Below are 22,687 nucleotides of genomic sequence, written 5' to 3' on the forward strand. Positions count from 1 at the left end.
TCAGATGTTCAAAGGGACAAGTGTCAAAAGTAGAAACTTGTTAGGTAAAGATGGGAGGTCAAGATGTGAAGGAGGGGGGAGTATTTAAAGAAAAGAGAGTTCTCAGAGAAAGGGGGACACAAAAATATCAAAAAGAGAATAGTAACAAGAAGAACATTGGGAGAAGAAAGTGAACAGTGTATTTTTTTATATGTAACATTGGCCTCCTCGAGCAAGCTTGTACTTAGACATTTGCTCATTTATTCTATAAGATTAAGCCTTTCTTCCTCATTTTTATCCTCGAGCAAAGTCCTTTCTTGCTGTTTGTTCCCCTTTCTAACAAATTTATTGATTTGGGCCAAGACTGAATTGTACAATTCGCTGTTCTAAGTGAGCTTGGGTTGTTTAGATTTTTAGGTCCCTACAATTATAGTAATCAAATTTTATATGTAAACAAATATTAAATGAGAGAAAAAAAAATCAAATAGTTTATTAAAGATTCTTAACCAATAAATAAATAAATATATATATACATGCACACTTCCCCGGCGCCATTTCTCTCTCTCTCTCTCTCTCTCAAAACCATGTCGTTTCTTTCATCTCCTTTTCCCTATCCTCCACCGCCTCCATTGCTAAATGACGTCGGAACTAGCACAACCACATATGACACATCGTTAACCCCACCACCACCATCACCACCACATTCATCGTCTTCATCGATGAACCCTTGCATTCTCATCATCGTTCTCATCCTCGTCGTCACGGTCGTCGTCTCCATCTCTCTTTGCCTCTTCCTCCACCACCTCAACTGACGCTGCCTCCGCCACCTCAGTAGCTCCTCCACCACTACCACTACTACTCTTACCTCTAGTGCTTTCGAGTCTCAGTCGTAGTCTCATGTTCTCTCCAACTGATGAGTCTTGCTAGAGAACCCTAAGACCACGATCATTGACTCGCTTCCGCTCTTCAACTTCTCCTCCATCACTCGCCGCAGCAATTTGACCTCCCCCAACTGCGCTGTTTGCTTGTCGAAGTTTGAGTCGAATGACTAGCTCTGTCTCTTGCCTCTCTACTGCCTCGTTTTTCACACCGAGAGTATTGACATATGGCTCTGATCGAACCAGACTTGTCCGCTTTTCCGGTAGGCGATCATTGCTTCGGAATTGGATATCATGAAATCCACCGATGCCAGAGCAAGTGACAGTTTCTAGTTAGAGATTATCAATGTGAGTTGCCGTAGAGTCGCTTTTGATTCTAGCAAAGCAGGTTGGAGATCGTATTCGATTGGCTCCTTCGAGTACCTCGTCAACGATGACTCGGAGATTAGCATGAGTCACGCTCACTAGAGAAGCGTATTGGAAAAAGACGACAGCGGAGTTTTATGGACTCGTCTGACGCCACCGGAGTCGGACTTAACTCTAGTCTCTAGGTCTTGACGTGGCAGCTGGACGGAGTTGGCTGAAAGACTATATAGACAGATTCTCCACCTCAATTTCATCATGCGTGATGTCTTTTCGGAGTTCCGGTAGGTTTTTCTCCAGAAGTAGTTGTCGGAGCGAGGTCTCTGGCGCCTGAGAATGGGACCTCAAAAGCAATAGAGTCGGCGAAGAGATAGCAGAGATGTTTCGATGGCTATCCGATAGGTAAAATGGTAAATAAGATATTTTCCTTTTTTAGAAGATTTTGATTTTTGAATTTCTTTTTCTTTTTCTTTTCTTTTTAAAAAACTATACATGAGCAAATATGTTAAAAACTAAATGGACTTAAAAGAAAAGGTTGTTGTTTGCCAACACTACAGGGATTTAAATAATAAAAATAGAAGAATATAAAGAATTCCTCATACCTGCTCCCCTTTCCTCTCTTTTTTTCATTGTTAGTTGCAGAGTAAATATTCATGCAAACCATAAGATAGTGGAATAACTTTAGTTGGTTCTCAAAGATATATGGAGTATACACTACAAGAAAAAAGACTTAATACAACAAAATAAGTCGTTGCAATAACAACTAATGTCATTGTCATAGGTGTTATTGCAACGATAAAAAAGTCGATGCAAACTGTTGTAATAAACTCCGAGGCAATAGGTTTATGCATCACTAGATTTTCGTTGCAATAACTTCCACATATTGCAATGATTTATTTTTAAAATCTCGTTGCAATAGGTGTTATTGCAATGACAAAAAAAGTTGATGAAAGCCGTTATAATAAAAAAAGAGATAGGCATGGGTGTGAATGTGAGTTAAATTTGAGATGAGAGAAAACAAGAAGATAGATGTGGTGAGAGAGAGTGGGAAATTGAGATGAGAAAAAAAAAAGCTAGGCGTGGGTGTGAGTGTGAGTTAAATTTGAGATGAGAGAAAACAAGAAGATAGATGTGGTGAGAGAAAGTGGTAAATTGAGATGAGAAAAAAAAAGGGGATAGACATGGGTGAGAGAGGGTAAATTAATGAAAAAAAAAAATAGCGCCAATGTCCCTAAGTTTTCCGCTACTCAATTACTCACCTTTATTACATCAACAAAATTTGATGTGAAATAAAGATTTAACCTATTACAATATAGTTCGATGTGAAATAAAAGATTACATATTGCAACAACATATCTCAATGTATAATAAGGGTTACCTATTATAACAACACATTTCGATGTAACATAATAATTATTGCTACAATTTCATATTGATGTAATAAATTTAAATTACTACTACAACAAAAAACAATCTAGAGATGCAATAATATATATATTACTTCCATTATTATTTTTTTTTGTTGCAATAATACTTGTTGTATTATGTCTTTTTTCTTATAGTGATAAATGTATAATAGTAGAAAGGAATGAAGCTTTTTATTTGCATTTTATTATAATAAAGATAAGATGCAAGAATTATTTTGATAGTGGGATGGAACCAAGTCAACCAGCCATTACTTCGATTTTCTAAATATTGTTGTTTAGAAACAGAAACTACGTTTTTCCTATTAGGAACAATGTGTGTGTTTGTGTGCGCGCTTAATTCTTCATATTGTATTTTATGTGCAAAACTTAATTATAGACTCATTCTTCATAGAGAATTTCTAGAAAATTTACAAGGAAATATGGACAAGGGCTGTCAAACTTTGCATTTCTTAAACTTCTGAGTGGTGTAGGATGGAATGTAGAATTGACAGAAAGTGATGGTGAGGTTTGGTTACAAAAGGGCTGGCCAGAATTTGCAAAGTACTACTCAATAAAGCAGGGGCACTTCTTAGTTTTCCGATACGAAGGAAATTCCCACTTCTATGTACTCATATTTGATGAGAGTGCAACAGAAATAGACTATCATTTCAATACTTCTCATGGTGGGAAGGGCAAGCTTCACAATGAATTTATAGCTCCTAATATGGAGGAGATTGAGAGTTATAGTGATATTGAATTCTTAGGCAGCTTTCCACCAAGCCCAAAAACAAGGGATAAATCACCATTACCATATTTTCGACCCCACAAGATCATGAAAACTAATTCAAGTGGTAAAATTGCAATCACTTCTAATATACAAATTTCATATAATCATGTTTGAGTCAAAGTCCCTGGTTTATTATGTTTTCATAATCATGTTTAATTTAATTTTTCAACAAAAGGCGTTAAAGGAATTTCTACGATTAAACAACGCTTGAAATCTAAGGCTGTTAGAGCATTCACAGTAGTGGAGGTATATTGCTATATTGCTAAAATTTAGCTCCACAATCACAAAATTCTTGCCGCAGCAGTGGAGCTAAAACTAAAAATTTTAGCTCCACAGCTACAGTGCACATCTATATTTAGATGTGCACTGTAGCTCCCATCTAAAAAAAAAATAGTTTTTTATTAGGCTTCTCTCTCCTCTCTCATTAAATAATCATTTTCTATTTTCTTTCTCTCTCTCCGGCTTCTGGTCTTTCTTTTCTCTTCCTCAATTTTTTTTTTCCTCTCTGGCTTGCCGTCCACTCATCTCCCTCATCCCTCAGCTCGCCGGCCAGCTTTCTCATCGCCGATTTGTTCCACCGGCCCACCCCAAGCCCCATCGCCGAGTCGACCTGGTCCCCAAGCCCCATTGTCGATCTCCGGGCATCAACGAAGGACCGTATCGGGCACCTTCTTCGCCGCCCGTTACGCCCATGCCGAGATACAGCAAGCCTTGCGATGAGGCCTGTTCGATACGGCGCTTGGTGTTTAGGTACCATTCGTTGCCGCCGTCAATGATGGAGTCGCCGGGCTCCATGAAAGAGGAGAGGGCGGCGATGGGTTTCTTTTTTTTTGTGGCGGTGGTGGCTGTGGCTGTGGCTGTGGCTGATGGTAGAGTGGGTTGTGGTGGTGCTGTTGATTTTTTTTGGGAGTGTGATATATTATTTTATTGAAGTAGTTATATTATTTTATTGTAATGTTTATATTATTTTATTGTGTTAAAAGTTAAAATAGATCCACTGCTGCAGCACGTATGTAGGTATAATAGATAAAGTGATTTTTGGTGTAGCTAAATAGCTAAAATTTTGCCTTCACTGCTGTGAATGCTCTTAGAATGATCCAGCCATTGAACAACAATGAAACAGCTAGAGCACTTCAGAGAGTAAGTGCTTTCTAACCTAAAAATCCGTATTTCAAGGTTTTCATGCAACCATCGTACTTGGATCGGAATTTGGTAAGCTTTCAATTTAATAGTGAGTTGATCATCAAAAGTTCTACAATGTTCACTTTGCATGATGATATACATTTAAGAGAGAGGAAATTTGGTACCAATGAATTCTTTCAGAGCAAGGTTGCCAACTTTTTAGTTTCATTCTTCATTGGAAAAGAAATATTCTTTCCTCAATTTTTTTTTCTTCATTATCTTTTTTCAACAAATTATACCAAAGGACTTTGTGAAGAAATATTCAAATATATTGCATGGCGATGTCAACCTTTGGGTTTCCGATGGGAGTAACTGGCCTGTTGAGTTTTGCAAAAGGATTGATGACAATCTACTATGTAGGTTCGACTGTCGTTGGAAAGCATTCGCAAAGGACAATAATCTGGTAGTAGGTGATGTTTGTGCCTTTGAATTGATTGAGGCCACTAAGACTTTCAAAGTGGTCATTTTTCGTGTGAATGAAGAAAATTGTCGTGCCCCCTATTGCTAGGTATGAAATTTGTTGAGTTTTCCAAATGAGTGCCACATTAGTTTGCATAACTTCATATATTCAATGTTACTTTTTTGTTGTGTGATCAATCCATGACAATGGAATTAATCAAGTTGAAGAGAACTCAAGAGAATTCTTAAACTTTAATTTGAGTATCCTAACAACCATGAAGTCGTCATGTTTAGGGCTGGTTACAATTCTACAACCAAAGCTAGAACTTTTAATTTTCTTAAGGAATTTTTATAACAGAGCAAGAATCTCAATCTATAGACAAGAAAATGGATAAGTTAAGAGAAATTTAAATTTACCTAGTTGCATGCAAATTTTTGAAGGTATACAGTTTTAATCATGATTCTACTAATGTTATTTGATATTCAAGTTGAATTACTAAGGAACAATGCCTAAGTCATGTACCTAGCAGAAATCCCATATGCGAGAGCATGGAGAGTGCGCATGTGAAGAGAATTTTGTCTATTAGCCTTCTAATCATCATTTTCTAATTAACACCAAGTGTCACTCTTTAGCCTTCCACCTAATCAAAGCTTTATTTGAATATATGCATTTGATCTTCCACCTAAGAAAAGTTTTAATGATTTATTTGATTTTTATTATTTATTGTGTTCAACAATAAATAATTTTATTTTATTTCCTAAAAATTTCAATAAAAAATTATGGACTTTTTTTTTTTTTGAAGCCATAAAAAATTATGGACTAAAATCTATAGTAAAATGAAAAGATTTTTTTCCTAAAAATTCTCTGCATCTTTTATTAACAACAAAATCTAAAGAGTCTGAATTTGGTATAGATGAGGTGTAAAACTTATGTTTTACACTATTTAATAAGAGATTGTTATATCAACATTTTACTTAAAATTCAATACATCTAAATTATAAAGATGTTTTCCTAAAAATTATCTTTTTTTTTTTTTTTTTTTTGGGAACCTCCAAACTAAGGAAATCATAAGTTAGATTTGATCATCAAAATAGAAAAGGTATGCTAATTACACTCACAGTTGTATATATGAAATCATAAGTTAGATTTGTTCATCAAAGTAGAAAGGGTATGCTAATTACACTCACAGTTTATATATATATATATATATGTATGTATGTATGTATATATATGTGTGTAATTCTTTCAATCTCTAATTTTCATAATACTTTTTGAATCTTACTGTCTGTAGAAATTAGCAAATTCTATCTAGAAAAGTTATTCAAAGACAAAAATTTTCAACCTTCGTTTTTCTATGGCTAACCTTATTAACAATAAACTAGAATGTTTCATGTTTTACTTGCTAACTTTGTCTTACGTGTTGAGTGATAGATTTGTTGACGAAAGAAGGATTGAGACTATGAAATTGGTTAAGCAAAAAGGAACAATCAACAACCTGCTTTTGATAATCCACTTCTAAAAAATCACACCATTCAAGTTTATTTAGTTATTGCTAACTGTATATACAGGTTTCAATAATTGATTTTTCTATTTCATTTATTTTGTTTCCTATACCTCATAATTTTATAATTTTTCTGCTTCTTTGGTGGGCCATTTCAAGGGTAGCCTAATGGTATTATATCCATGAATGGGGTAAAAAACAATTAAAACAAAGCTATTGAGGTCCAACTCAAGAAAGTTAGGTAAAGTAAGCCAAATGATCAATAATGATGCCTTTATCTAAAGTATGTGTAACCAACAACCTTTTAAACCTTACATTGAATAACAAAAATATATAAAAATCTTTAGTTTTGTTAAAACTAAAGAAGAAAGAGAAAATATTGCAAAGAGATTCTACGGAGAGCAGAAGCATATGATAGAGAAAGAATACAGGGGAATTATGTAATTTTTGACCTCACGGTTCATGGGATAAAGCCCTTGATAGTTATATTTTTTTTTTATATCATGTATGTGTTACAACTAGGGACGGAACTCCGCTTGGGCTTTGCCCCCCCTAATTTTTTTTTTTTAATATTAGTATATATATATAGGTACTAATTTTAGCAATTTTGTTTTAAAAAATTACACTTTGCCTCCCTAATAATATCAATGATTCTTTTAAGAGTAATAGTATAGTCACAAACTTTTCTATAATATTTTTTTAAAGTTTTGAGATAGCAAATTTTTATTGGTTCGTATCTAAACTTACCAGTTATATCATTTTTTTACTTACCCATAACACTCATCACATCATTAATTTATAAAACAAGTTTGTATCCTTTACATTTTTCTATTTTTAAAGGTCATAAAACAAAATTGTAGATCTAAAATCTAAAACAAAATATATAAGCCCAAAAACATTAGCGCAACAACAAAAATTACTAATAGCAAAACTAAAAAAATTTAAGTCCAACCAACAAATTTTACCCAAAACAAACAACCTGGCCTTTTAAAAAAAATTTAGCAAAATAATTTTTTCCTTACCTAGCAACAAACACATACATCAAAGAGCCAAAAAAAACCCTCAACGTCCAAACAACAAAGCTAGAGGCCTAACTGTATAGGAAAGACCCTTGGCCATTTAGGCCTTAAGCGTTGGCCCAGTGGTGCAGTACATGGCCTCGTCCCTGTTGGATTTATAACCTCCATCTGGACACACTTAGAGGACCAATCTAGGCCCAAAAATCATAATGAGTCCATCTTGGTCGGGAGTGTGGTTGTTCGGGGGTACTCGGGTTTTTCGCAGCCTAGTATTGCCTTGGGGAATATCGCTGCCGAGCAGTCTTTTGGGCGGTGGGAACTAGTTCTGATGCCATTACCATCGTTCCCAACGGAGCATCCACTTAGGAAGGACGGAATTGGACCCCCATCCACATGAGAGATGTCAGGAGGTAATCATAACACCACCACTCATCTTGAGCTATGAATAAGAGAATAGAGTAAGAGTGAGGGGTGGGAAATTCTGGGGAGAAAAAAGAGAGGAAAGACAGTAGCCATATCAAGAGCAAAGAGAGCAACCTTGTGAGGAAAAAGAGGGAAATTCGTAGAGTCAAGAGTGAGTGCAACTAGGTCTACGGGCAAAGGACTACCCATAGTAGGAAACCCAAAGCTTACAATACAAATAGGTTGTGAGCCCAAGTACAAGTCTAACCTGTTGACCATATTTTAGGTGTGCACAATTGGCACCATCTGTGAGAATCTCCTACTTAGCTGTGGTTTTGCCGAGACGCATATAGGGCAAATGTCCAGAAGTCAAGTAGGGAGTTATGCTGAAAGTGGTTCCGAGAGATCTTCTCAGGGATCTACTTGGTGGGAGAGGAGACTGAAGAGGCGTGAAGATAGGGAGTGTGAGTAGGAGGAAGGGCAGTCCGGCCTTGGAGAAGGGTCGTTTCAAACATAACGGACAATGTCCAGTGCTTCAGAGCGTAATCGTTCTGATAGAAGGGATGAGGAACTTGAACGTTTGTGTAGGTTGGTAAGGGATTTGGAGTTGGAAGCTAGAGGTAGGCGTCGGAGAAGAGACCACGAAGAACGTGAAGAAGGGTCGACAAATGTGGGAGGTTGCTATGGAACAGGGTCTCATCAATCCGGATCTCATCGACATCAGGATTGTTCGCAGGAATATGCGGACCGGGACTCAATTTCCTTAGAGGAATGACGACCCCGGAATGCTGCCATGGATGCTATGAGCCGTGCGTTACGCAGAGCTGCCCAGTCATCGTTCTCGAGGGATATTGAATAGGCTCCAATGACGAGCAGATTTACGTGGCCGCTGTTCAACACTTATGATCGAAAGAAAAACCCAGTAAAACACGTAAGTCATTATATTCAAATGATGTCTTTGCACACTCATAACAATGCGCTGATGTGTAAGGTATTTCCTTTGAGTCTTGGTCCTACTACTTTGAGGTGGTTCAATGGATTAAGGAAAGGCTCAATTCACAGTTTTGTTGAGCTAATTCAAGAGTTTGGTGTTTGGTTCATGACTTGTAGCTGAGTTCCGTAACTCGTGGATGCACTGCTATTAATGAAAATAGGGGCTGGGGAAACCCTCTGCAGCTGCGCCAATCGGTATTGGAAGTTGTACAATGAGATTGGCGGAGGCAACGAAAAAATCACAGTGAGTACTTTTTAGTTGGGATTGCCCAAGGATTCTGAGTTGCAAGACTCATTGACGAGGAGACCACCCAAGGATATGAGGCAATTAATGAGGCGTATTGAAGAATACAAGAGATTAGAGGATGATCGGCAGCAAAACAAAGGCAAGGCTCCGATTATAAGTCATCCACGACAATGGGGTTTTCATTCAAGGCCCCGAAAGGATTTGAGGATTCAGGAGTCGAGCATGCAGGTGGGGGAAGTGAATGTAACATTCAAGAAGCCAGTGCACAAGATTGTGGATCGAATCAAGAATGAGCCATACTTTCGGTGGCCAAACAAGATGGGGGGTGACTCGTCGAGGAGAAATCAGAACTTGTACTGTACTTACCATAGAGACAGGGCGTATACCACCAAACAATGCCAAGTGTTAAAGGATCATTTAGAGCAACTGGTGAAGGTGGGGTACTTGAAAGAGTTCGTGATGGATCCAAAAAATCAGGAAGCTGGGTAGGGTACTCAGCCACGAGAGAATCCTCACCCACCCCCATTAGGAGTGATATAAGTCATCCACGCAGCTTTAAAGGGTACTTGAGTGTCCAAGAGGAAAGAGGTAATGGCCGTGGTGCTAGCAAAAAGTTGCACAGTCGAGCAACCCTTTGAGAAGAAGTTGAGGTTCACTCGGGAGCCCATTGCCTTCAATGATGATGATCTAGAGGGAACGATTCAACCACATGACAATGCTTTGGTGGTTACAGCTAGGATAAATGGCTTTATAGTGAAAAGGGTATTGATAGATCAAGGGAGCGGTAACGAGGTAATGTATCCCGACTTGTTCAGGGGTTTGGTCTGGAGAATGAAGATCTTCACAAGTACGATACGCCTCTAGTCAGGTTTGATGGTTGGTTGGTGATCCCAGAGGGGCAGATTTCGCTTCTCGTGAATATGGAAGGCAAGGAGGTGACGGTAACGTTCATAGTGGTCGCTTCGTTTTCTCCATATATGATGATCCTAGGAAGGCCGTGAATTCATGCAATGGGGGCAGTGCCATCCACTTTACATGTGAAGGTCAAATTTCACACTGAGCAAGGTATTGCTATTGTAAGGGGAAATCAACAAGTGGCTTGGCAGTGCTTGGTAGCCGTTGTTAACCAGGAAATCAAACAAAATGAACCAATCAAGGAGGTTCCTTTGTAGCAATTACAGGAACCCCAAGAGGGAATGGGGGCTAGCTGTACCGAGAATTTAGTAAAAGTAAGGATACTGTCGGATGATGACAGAAGTTTTCAGATAGGAGCAAGTATAAAGGATGAAGATATGGTGAAAATGTTGCTGTTCCTTGTACAGAATGTGGACTTTTTGCTTGGAGCCTGTATGAGGTGCCCGGGGTGGACCCCGAGTTCATAGTTCACAAGCTTAACATGGACCTGTTGTTTCCTCCTAAGAAGTAGAAGCTGAGGAAATCGACTAAGAAGCATGTCGAAACCGTTAGGTAAGAGGTCAAGAGATTTAAGGAAGCTGAGGCAATAAAGGAGATTTTCTTTTCGGAGTGGCTTGCAAATACCGTGGTGGTAAAAAAGAAGAATGGAAAATGGAGATTTTGTATTGACTTTGCTGACTTGAACCGAGCATGCCCAGAGGACTAATTCCCCATGCCGAAGATCGATCAACTAGTAGATGCCACGTATGGGCACCTGAGGATGAGCTTCCTAGATGCTTTCCAAGGTTATCATCAGATTGCCCTAGCCATCGAGGATTAGAAGAAGACATCATTCATTTCCCCTAATGCCAATTACCACTATATCGTGATGCCATTTGGGTTAAAGAATGCTGGAGCCACTTATCAACGGATGATGACAAGAATGTTTAGAGACAAGATTGGGCATACAGTTGAGGTGTATATCGATGATATGGTGGTGAAGAGAAAACAGGAGACGTAGCATATTGACGATCTCAAAGAGGTGTTCGAAGTACTCCGACAACACAAGTTGTGCCTCAATGCTGACAAGTGTGCTTTTTAAGTGGGGTTGGCAAGTTCTTAGGGTATTTGATCACTAACTGAGGAATAGAAGTCAACTCCGAGCAGATTGAAGCCGTGAAGCGCCTCAAGCCACCAAGTAATCCAAAGGAAGTCCAAGTACTGACCAGCATGTTAGCTACCCTTAACAGGTTTATTTCCAAGTTTGCCGATCGTTGCCGTCCGTTTTACCAGCTTTTGAAAAAGTGGAAGGGGTTTCAGTGGAATGAGGAGTGTGAAAAGGCTTTTTAGAATTTGAAGGAATATTTGGTGCAGGCACTTATGTTAATAGCCCTAGAACCTAGGGAGGATTTATTCATGTATATCTAGGTGTTAAAGCAGGCCTTGAGTGCCGTGCTTTTGAGGGATGAAGGAGTGCAACAGCCAGTGTATTATGTCAGCAAGACCTTGGTTGATGCCAAGACAAGGTACTTACCCCTGGAGAAGCTGGTGTTAGCACTAGTGCACGCTACAAGGAAGCTGCCTCACTATTTCCAAACTCACATAGTCTATGTGCTAATTGAGTATTCTTTGCAGTCGTTGTTGAAGAGATTTGACTTCATGAGCCGAATAGCTAAATGGGGGACCTAGCTTAGCTTTTTTGACACTAGGTACAGGTTAAGAAGTTCGGTGAACGGCCAGGTTCTTGCAGATTTTGTTGCAAAATTTTCCCCGAGGAGGGAGATAGAAGTGGTTTGTCATGTGGGTGCTCACCCGTGAAAGGTATTTATGAACGGCGAGTCTAGTGCAATGGGAGCTGGAGCTGGAATTGTTATCATCACTTCAGAAGGGATAAGACTGGAACATTATTTTAGGTTGGGTTTTAGGGCTTCCAACAGCGAGGCTGAGTACGTAGCCTTGCTTGCTGAATTGAGAGCTATTCTGGATATGGGTGCATAGGAAGTTAAGATTTACTCAAATTCCCTATTGGTGGTTAGTTAGGTACAGGGCAGTTTCGAAGCTCGGGATCCTCGAATGAAGGAGTACTTGCAAGTGGTAAGGCAGGTTATGAGCCAGTTTTTTAAAGTAAATGTGATCCAAGTAGCCCGGGGGTAGAATCGGCATGTAGACTCTCTGGCCACTTTAGCATTATCAATGACTGAGGAGGTACCTTGGTTAATCAAAGTGAAGCTCGTGGAGGAACCAAGTATTAACGCAGCAGTAGGTGTTTCGGTGGTCGTGATGTCCGAGCTATGCTGGATGGACCCAATCATTGACTTTTTGGCCGAAAACCGGGTGCCAAATGATGAAAAGGAAGTTGGAAGGGTACGCCGGGTAGCCGCTCGGTACTGGTTGTCAGCAGACCATAAGCTGTACTAGAGGTCTTTTGGGGGCCTGTATCTTTTATGCTTGAGCCCCAAGAAAGTTAATGAACTCTTGGTTGAACTCCATGAGAGGGTGTGCGGCAGTCATGTTGGGTGACACTCATTGGCAAACTAAGCGATGACCTAGGGGTTTTGATGGCTGCAAATGCAGAAGGATGCTATCGAATACGTGCGGAAGCGTGAACAGTGCCAGAAGCACGCCTCATTGATCCACTAGCTAGTAGGAAGTCTAAATCTCGTCAGCAGCCCCTGGCCCTTCGCATTGCGGGGGCTAGACATTGTCGGTCCGTTTCCTCGGGCCATGGGCAATCAAAGGTTTGTTTTAGTAGCCGTGAACTACTTCATTAAATGGGCGGAGGTCGCGTTAGCCAATATATGGGATGTAGATGTTAAGAAGTTTGTGTAGAGAAATATAGTTACAAGATTTGGAGTGCCGGAGTCCCTGGTATTTGACAACGGGTTGCAGTTTGATAGTAAAACTTTTCACAAGTTTTGTAGTGATTTGGACATTAAGAATAGATATTCCACCCCGGCCTAGCTGCAGAGCAACGGCCAAGCTTAGGCCACCAACAAAGAAATTTTACATGGGTTAAAGAAAAGATTGGAGGGTGCAAAAGGAAGGTGGGTCGAGGAGCTGCCCAATGTTTTATGGGCATATCATACAACCCCTGGAAGGTCCACGGGAGAAACTCCATCTTCCCTAACCTACGGGGCAGAGGTAGTTATACCAGCCGAGGTAAACCTATGTAGTGCACGAGTTACGGGATTTTCCCCTGCCTAGAATGACGAATTAATAGTGAGGCATTTAGATTTGTTAGAGGAATGCCGAGAATCAGCGACTATACGTCTGGTCGAGTATTAGTAGAAGCTTGCCCGGTGGTACAACCGGGATGTGAAGACAAGGGAATTTGACGCTAAGGACTTAGTGTTGCGGAAAGTGGTAGGAAATATGCGAGACACTAATACGGGTAAGTTGGCCTCGGCCTGGGAAGGGCCTTACAGAGTTACCGCCATTGCTAGCACAGGAGCGTACTATTTGGAAGACTTAGACGAAAGACCACTCCCCAGACATTGGAATATTCACAATCTAAATAAGTTTTACCATTGACTGTTGGTGCACATGAGTATGGATTGGGTATAATGTCTTATGTGTGTAATGTTAAGTAATATAAGGGCGATGTTTATTCATATAGATGTGTTCATACTTTTGGTTCCATCACTATTAATTTACTAACCTCGATCAACAAATGTGAAGGAAACCAAATTTCAAATTTTATCTAAGGACAAAAACTTGTGCCCAATTCGATCTTCATCACCAGATAGGTGGAAACCTAATTTCAAATTTTATCTAAGGATAAAAACCTGTGTCCGATTCGATCTTCATCACTGGACATGTGGAAACCTAATTTCAAATTTTATCTAAGGACAGAAACCTGTGCTTGGTTCGATCTTCATCACCGGATAGGCGGAAACCTAATTTCAAATCTTATCTAAGGACAGAAACTTGTGCTCGGTTCGATCTTCATCACCGGACTGGCAGAAACCTAATTTCAAATTTTATCCAAGGACAGAAACTTGTGCCCGGTTCGATCTTCATCACCGAACAAATGGAATCCTAATTTCAAAATTCTATCTAAGGATAGAGACCTGTCCTCGATTCAATCTTCATCACCAGACAGTTTGAAACTTGACTCTGTTTTTCATTTAATCTAAAAGTATAAGCGTTCTGACCTAGGTTTCCAGTCAAAATGACATCCTAACTCACTTAAGCAAAGGAAAACATAACCAAAATAATTCAATTCCAAATGCATTAATGAAGACTGTTCACAAAGGCAAGACATTAATAAAAATTTTCCACAAACTTAAACAAAGCTGGTGTTTTGTCACTACATCCCAGTGATTGCAAGTAAATGAACTGGGCAATGAGTAAAATAAAACAATTGTTCTATCACCACAGCCCGGCGACCATAAGAAAACCAAAGAAAGTAAAAAGGAAAGCAAATAAAGGAATCAAAAGTCTTTCAAACTATTGGATCATCAACGATGTTGGCGGCATGTTCGGCTGGGGCAGGCTGTGCGGCAGAGTTCGGAGTAGAGGCTGGGTTGCTATGCGACAAGGCATTAGGGTTGCTGGTTATCTCAAGATCCACCAACTCCACATGGAAGTTAATGGCCTCCATCAACGCCCTCATACTTGGAGTGTCTCCCTCTTCTTTCGCCTCTACAGGATTTTGAACTAGAGGGGGAGTAGGATCCAGGTAGGAAATCTGCTCGGGGTTTCTCGATGGTGAGTCATCGAGAACCCTATGGCTTGCAAAGCAGCTACCCACCCCTTACCAAACCCATGGCGTCGCGATTGGAGAACAACAGGCTCCGCAGAATTCTCGGCGTCCTAGAAGCCTACGTTGTACCATTTATCCTCAGCTACTGCCAAGGCTGCCCTCAATTCCGCTATCTCGGTAGCCTACGCCAGTCCTAAGCTTTCTGCCTCGGCTAGCTTGAGCTCCATATCCCCCATTTTTTCTCCCGTCTCTGTCAACTTTTGCTCGACCAGCGCCTAGGCTTTCTCAGCCTTCCTCACCCTTTTTTTAGTGTCCCCGGCAGCTTTACCTTTATCCTTTGCCATGGCCACTGTGATGTCTTTTAGTGCTCGCTCTCGGTCAGCATCCTCGGCGGCCTCTTTGAGCCTGTCCTCAAGCATGTAGGCCAGTTGTGCTGTTTATAATTACAATGACAACAAACGTGAGAAGAGAAAAGAAAATAAAAGAATAACGTGTTACCGTATTGTGTGCCACTGAAGTCGGGAGGATAGGGATTTGTCTGCACCACCTGAAAAGAAGTGCATGTCCTTCGGGAGCTACAAGCCTTAGCCCAGGCTCCGCACTACCCGAGCACCCTTGCCCTGAGCCCAAGTCCTCACACTGGCTATCACAGGGAGGGGCTCGTTCCCGAGCCTGAAAATAGTCTGCCACCCCACTGCCGAACGTGTGGAAGAGGATGCCATGTTAGACCCGAGTTGCTAAACAGGGAAAGCTCCGCCAACGGGCTCTCGTATAACAATATTGCCTATCGCGGTGGCTGGGGGAGTCCTTGTAGGGGCTTCTTCTTGCGTTCGGGGAGGGTCCGCGATACTCTGCTTTTTTGAGTTTGGGAGGGTGGAGGATGTTGATCCTTACCTGGGGTCGGCTGTTGCTATTGTTGAGCTGGAGGTCGGGTACTGGGAATAAACCTTTCAATTGTCATTGTCCTGCGGGTCACCATGTTGCCTTCTTCTTGTTCGACTTCTACTTCGGAGGAGTTTATTGATTCGGCCTCTGCCTGCTCGGGTGGCTGAACCACGGCACTAGGCTCCTCAACAGGCCTGTGGACGGCACGTCCTTGAAAAACAGAATCGGCCGAGGCATCTCTCACAGAAATTAGAGATTTTGCTCTAACTAATCAGGGACCAATATCTCGTGCTTCACCTACTGTTAGGTCGGGAGGGAGAAAATTGGGAAGGCATACATCTATATAGGAAAGTAATGGGCTATCTGCTAACAATGCTTGCCTAAACGGCTACTAGGTGGAATAAACCGGAGTGCAACTGAGTATCAAATGAGATGCTCAGAGCTACCCGTCAAAGTTTACAAAATCTCCGATCGAAGGACAAAGTTTAGGTCCTTCACATGTATGGCTCTGATGTCCAGCTTGAATATTTTTCCGTCTGTTAAAAAAAAAAAAAAAAAAACAAACATCAACAACAATAACAACAACAAATACGTTTTTAGATAATGACAAAGGTAAGTAAAACACAAGTATAGATAGTTAGTTATATGCGGTACCGACCAACGTCTCGGGGTGAGGTTGGGTAGGTGAGCTCGTTGGCATGCTAGTTGCCGCTCACCCGGACATACTCTCCTATCGAATTCCTATTAGAATTAGGTAGGCATGATATAAGCCGTACCCGTACGTCTTTCACCTTCAGGTAATAATCTGTCCTAATATTATCGCACAAGCTGTACATGAAATTGATATTGTGGTGGTCTAGTTGCAATCTGTATAGTTGGTTTAAACGGTTGACATAACTCACTACTTGGTAAAAATTGGGAGGGAGTTGGTCGGGGCTCAACTCGTAAAACCTAAGTGTCCTAAGTATAAAGGGTCCACGGGAAACCTGACCCCTTTCTAAGATGACCATCAATGGGAAAAACACTACCTGGGGGTGCCGTTCAAGGGCAATGTTGCCCTCATGGTAGTAAGCTATCTCTACATCCTTAGGAACCCTGTAGGTGGTTCTAAAGTTAGCAAGGGATGCCTCAGTGTTTAGAAGGTGAGAATACCCCATTTATGAATTTTGAAATAGAGAAGGAATAAAAACAAAGACTTTAAAAGAGAAGAGGAATGGGTATAAGAACTTACTGTTGGCTCTAGAAGTTGAAAATCTTGGTTGAGAATGTATGCTCAGTAGAGGATAGATTGTAAGAAGTGGGGGCATAAAAAGTAACGAGATGGGTCAGACAGCACTATTTATAGGAGGGAGGCATTTAATGAAAAGAAGCAGGAAATATATCTTTGGCTTCTTTTTGTAACTCCCGCACGCGCAGCCTTGGTTTGTGAACCATCAGGTAATGATGGCGGTTAAACCTGACAGCCTGGCGCAACGCCCCTTTTGAGAGTGCATTAATGGCCATCATATCCGTTTGGCAACTGATGGTTGAGCTCGCCAAGAGGTTTCTAGCACCTATTTTCCTTGATTCGTCCTCAGAAGCTAGGCACGTATCAACGGGGGGCTATTGTACGGGCAAGGCCCCAGGCACAACTATATAGGAAAGACCCCTGGCCATTTGGGCCTTGAGCGCTGGCCCAGTGGTGCAGTACATGGCCCCATCCCTGTTGGATTTATAACCTCCATTTGGACACACTTAGAGGATTGATCTAGGCCCAAAAATCATAATGAATCCATCTTGGTCGGGAGTGCGGTTACTCGGGGGTACTCAGGTTCTCCACAACCCGGTATTGCCTTGGGGAATATCGTTGTCGAGCAGTCTTTTGGGCGGTGGGAACCAGTTCCGATGCTATTACCATCGTTCCCAACGGAGCATCCACTTAGGAACGATGGAATTGAACCCCCATCCACACGAGTGATGTCAGGAGGTAATCATAATACCACCACTCATCTTGAGCTATAAATAAGAGAATAGAGTAAGAGTGAGGAGTGGGCAATTCTGGGGAGAAAAATGAGAGGAAAGAAAGTAGCCATATCAAAAGCAAAGAGAGTAGCCTTGTGAGGAAAAAGAGGGAAATTCGTAGAGTCAAGAGTGAGTGCAATTGGGTCTTTGGGCCAAGGACTATCCATACTAGGAAACCCAAAGCCCACAATACAAGTAGGCTGTGAGCCCAAGTACAGGTTTAACCCATTGACTATATTTTGGGTGCGCACAAGACTGTAAGTTTACTTATTTCCTTCCAGGATAAAATTTAATTTTACATTAGGAATTTCGTCAACCTACTCTCATCAATTGCATGCTTGCCAAATCAAAACATATAGTTACCCTTACCGTGTATAATTTCTTGTAAAAATTCCATGTAAGTTTCTTCTGAGAACTAACTTATTCTATCAAAAAAAGGGTTGCCAAAATCTTGAATGTCCTGGTTTTGTGCAAACAAACAAGAACATTGTCCTAAATCTCCTAAAGTAGATGTTTCCAGCTACAGCTCGAATCAAGTCCACATAGGGATAACCATATACAAATTACAAGGTAATGGACAAAAAATTCTTTTCTGCAAATTATGCTTGCTATACACATGCCTTTCTTACATATTGATCACGAAAGTCTTAACCTTGAATGCTTTAGAACAATGAAAATTGGTGGTTCAAAGTGAATAATCAGTTGTGAGATATTGGCTTCAATCCATCTTCACATATTTAGCGAGTAGCGCTACCAAACTTGATTGGGGTGGATAGATTTACAACTCCAAACCTGGGGGCCTTCACACAAAAACTCAAATGGGAAGTGGCCATTTTCCAAATGAAGGCTATGGAAAAGCAAGTTATGTTCAAAATATTCAATACGTGGATTCAAAAGGAAATTTTATAGATGCTGAGGTCGAAAGGTTGGTTCCAGATGCAATGAAACCTTGCTATAATATAGACGTACAAAATGATAAGAGTGGAGGTAGTGGGACTCATTTTTATTTCGGTGGTCCTGGCTATTCTGAAGATAAATGTCCAAAGTAGGAAATGGAAAGAAAAAAAAAAAATTCATATTATCAAAGCAGATAAGACACACACATATAAAAAATAAGATACATATTTGAAAATCAAAATGTCAATTTTTAATTTTTATTGGTAATGCACATTTACTACACTACAAAAAAAAAAGGTTCTATGACCGTGTTTTTAAAACGCGGCTATAGCTCAGAAAAACGTGGCTATCGGACGATTTGGCTTATAGTCGCGTTTTTTTAGGCCGCGTTTACAACCTTGGCCTAAAATCCGTGACTATAGGCTAGGACCAATGGTCGCGTTTTTAGAAATGCGGCTATAGGACGTACTCTAGCCGTGTTTATAAAAAGTGGCTATAGGGGACATACTCTAGCCGTGTTTAAAACGCGGCTATAGTTTTTTTTTTTCCTCAATATGGCTTGGTCTTGCTCCTTTGTTCTTCAATAGCCTTTTACTTGCTAATTAGTAAGTATTATAAGCTAAAAACATGATCACATAATAACATGATTCTTGGCTGCATTTAACAAAGAAAACTAATGTAAAAAATTGAATGCATAAATGATGTTTCACAGATATGACTTATTATTGTCATATATATGGTATCTTATTAACAGAGATGATGACAACATTTTTGCACAGGCATGCTTTCTAAACTCATTATCGACTTAAAACCAAAGTCATTTTCATTGGTTGAACAATTGTAGGCATGTGACAACAGGGAAAAAAAAAAAAAAAAAAAATTGCATTTGGCATCCATACCCAAGAACCGCCAAAACCATTTCATCAAGATTCAACTACTAACCACTGTGAGATGATTGGGATTCACTTGTCTGCGAAAGAGCCTTTTCCTCTTCAGCAAGCTGATATTCATAATATTTGTAATCTATGCAACTTTCATCAAATCGAAATCTACAGAAGAATATATAGTACCACACATTAGAAATTTCATAATGTTTTGTGGGGAGGGAGGATTGCCAACACCAAAAAGTTGAAAATTAAATAACCCCCTGTATAAGTGAAAAAATTATAGAATATGACCCAATAGAAATGGGAAAAGGATCAAATAGCTTTGAAAAGGCTATGCACAAGACCTACAATTTTGAAGATGGTTAACCAAAAATAGAAAAGAAGCTACTTTGACTGGCAGAGGAAAGGGAAGGAGCAAACTCTAGTTAGCCTCTACCTAAAACATTTTCTAGGAGTTCAAAAGAGCATGAAGAGAATCAAATATGAGTTCTACATATAACCATCCCAGCCCCACTCCAAAACAAATTAGGTACAACTAGGAGTTCAAAAGAGTGATGCTGAAACCCAGTTTACCCTCCATAAATGGGGTGCGTAACTTACAAATCAAAGGGAGTGGGGGAAAAAAAATAAAAGGATAATTAATAGAATATAAATCACCTGAACAATTTAAAGAAAGTCTCTCAGGAATAACTTCTGCGTTGTCTTGGGTTGATGACTACACGCTAGGACCTCCAACATATGTTTGACAGCCAGGTCATCCATCCCAAGAATAGCATACCACCTAAACCAAATGAGTTTCACAATGAACTTTTGCTATGGCTTGGAAAATTAGAAAGAGGAGCTAGCAAAAAGGAGGGCTTCAAAAAAGTTGGGTTCGCTTAACAGTTCACAAGTAGGATCTGACTACATTTAAAACTTAGCTATTGCTGCTAAATCCAGTAAAAGTTCAAATTTTTTTAAATAAGTAAAAGTTCAACCATAGAGGATATCACTATGACTACTTTTATGGAAATGGGACATTACTGTAGAAACAAAAAGAAAAAGTATAATCGACATACAAGTCGCATACTTGTGAAGCAAATGCATTAAAGCTTATAATTGGCCCAGCACAACAAAAGCCATGAAAAAGAAAATATTTTCAGGTAATTAACGAAACCAATTTAAAAAAAGATAAAATAAATATTTTGTTCATGTTAGAAATACTGAATGTAATAGTATTGTATTTCTTGATGAAAGAATGTACATAGGTGCTTTTATATAGGAGGCATATGTGTGCAGTACAAGTAAATATGTGTGCTATATAAGTAACCTAACTGGACTTAAAGCCCACAACACTATATTCGTTAACAGCCCCCCTCAAACTCAAGGTGGATGTGAGACCAACTTGAGGTTGTCAACCAAAGTACGAAGGCGTCTCTTAGGATGTGATTTGGTGAAGATATCTGCAAGTTGATCTTTAGAGGAGACTGAGATCAACTTGAGAGCACCATGGACAAGATGAAAATGGATAAAATGACAATCGATCTCGATGTGTTTAGTTCGTTCATGGAAGACATCATTGTGAGCAATATGAATAGCTTTCTGGTTGTCACAATAAAGTGGAGTAGCAAAGGATGTAGACACACCTAAGTCTTTGAGAAGCCATCGTAGCCAAAGGAGCTCAGATATAGTATTAGCAAGGGCACAATATTCTGCTTCAGTACTGGAGCGGGCCACATGAGTTTGTTTCTTACTTCGCCAAGAAATCAGAGAAGAACCAAGAAGAAAGCAATAACCAGTGGTGGACCTACGATCAGTGGGGTCTCCTGCCCAATTAGCATCAGAAAATGCACGGAGAGTAAGAGGAGACTGAGTAGAGTAGAAAAGACCATGAAAGAGAGTGCCCTTTAGGTATCGAAGAATGCGCAGAACAGCAGCATAGTGAGTCGATCGTGGAGCAGACAGATACTGGCTCACTTGGTGAACAGCATAGGAAATGTCTGGACGGGTAACAGTGAGATAAACCAAACTGCCAACCAAGCGTCTGTAAAGAGAGGGATTAGACAATGGTTTACCCTCTGAGGGAGTCAGATGTGCATTAAGCTCAACTGGAGTGTCAACAGTCTTGTTATCAGTGAGTCCAGCTCGAGACAAGAGTTTAGAGGCATACTTGGTTTGAGTAATATAAAGTCCATCTGTAGAATGAGTGATTTCAAGACCTAAGAAGTAGCTGAGATGTCCAAGATCTTTCATCTCAAACATCTGACTGAGAAAAGCCTTGAGTTCTTGAATGCCACTGAAGTCATCACCAGTTATGATCATATCATCCACATATAAGAGAAGTAAAATAGTGCCTTTGTCAGTGTGACGAAGAAATAAGGCAGAATCATAGTGACTGGCCATGTAACCCAAGTGAGAGATGGTAGAGCTAAATTTGGCAAACCAAAGTCGTAGAGCTTGTTTAAGGCCATAAAGTGAACGTCGAAGGTGACAAACCTTGTTTGAGTCAACAGAAAGACCAGGAGGAGGTTGCATATACACTTCTTCACTTAAATCCCCATTAAGGAATGCATTTTTGACATCCATCTGAAAAAGGTCCCATTTACTGGCAGCAGCAATAGCTAAGAGGGTACGAACAGATGAGATATGAGCAACCAGAGTAAAGGTCTCTTCATAATCAATCCCATACTCTTGTGTAAAACCTTTTGCAACAAAACGAGTTTTATAACACTCAATGGACCCATCATAGCGAGTCTTAATCTTGTAGATTCACTTATAACCAACCACAGATTTCCCAGGAGGAAGTGTCACCAAATCCTAAGTATGGTTTTTAGATAATGCATCAAGTTCCTCTTTCATTGCAATCTACCATAAAGGGTCAGTGGAAGCCTCACGATAGGTGTGAGGCTCGTATAGTGTAGCAAGAGCAGTGTAACAATGATAGTCAAGTAAATGTGCAGGAATAGATCTTACCCGAGTTGAGTGACGAGGTGGAATGTCTTGTGCAAGATCTTCAGGCAGAGTAGGAGCAAGAGGCCCAAGCTCAGGATTGGGGTTGGGTAGCTCGTCTTCAACCTGTTCATCTTTCCCCTGTTCATTAAAGGGTGAACTAGGAAAGGGATCAGTGATATTTGGTGGTTGGATAGAGAAATCTACAGCAACAGAATCAGGAGCAACTACAGGAGGATCAGGAGCAGCTACAGAAGGAATATGTGCCTCATTTGAAAAAAGATCTAAGACAGAGGAGGAAGACAAGGAAGCATTGAAATGAGAGAACTCAAC

The 22,687-nt window shown here is 40.2% G+C and overlaps 1 protein-coding gene and 1 pseudogene across 1 annotated transcript; both read left to right on the plus strand.

Annotated features, from left to right (window-relative positions):
• The first annotated feature begins 524 nt into the window (after positions 1-524).
• LOC111995774 (E3 ubiquitin-protein ligase ATL4-like) lies at positions 525-1,626 on the plus strand (annotated as a pseudogene).
• Positions 1,627-2,199: 573 nt separating this feature from the next.
• LOC136069300 (B3 domain-containing protein Os03g0212300-like) lies at positions 2,200-8,389 on the plus strand. The gene is made up of 5 exons (XM_065777656.1): positions 2,200-2,211; positions 3,039-3,477; positions 3,589-3,659; positions 4,840-5,067; positions 8,204-8,389. Exons 1-5 carry the CDS (start codon positions 2,200-2,202, stop codon positions 8,387-8,389), a joined length of 936 nt encoding a protein of 311 aa, XP_065633728.1.
• Positions 8,390-22,687: the final 14,298 nt, after the last annotated feature.

This window comes from Quercus suber, unplaced genomic scaffold (genome assembly GCF_002906115.3).
Source record: "Quercus suber isolate HL8 unplaced genomic scaffold, Cork oak 2.0 scaffold_161, whole genome shotgun sequence".
NCBI lineage: Eukaryota > Viridiplantae > Streptophyta > Magnoliopsida > Fagales > Fagaceae > Quercus > Quercus suber.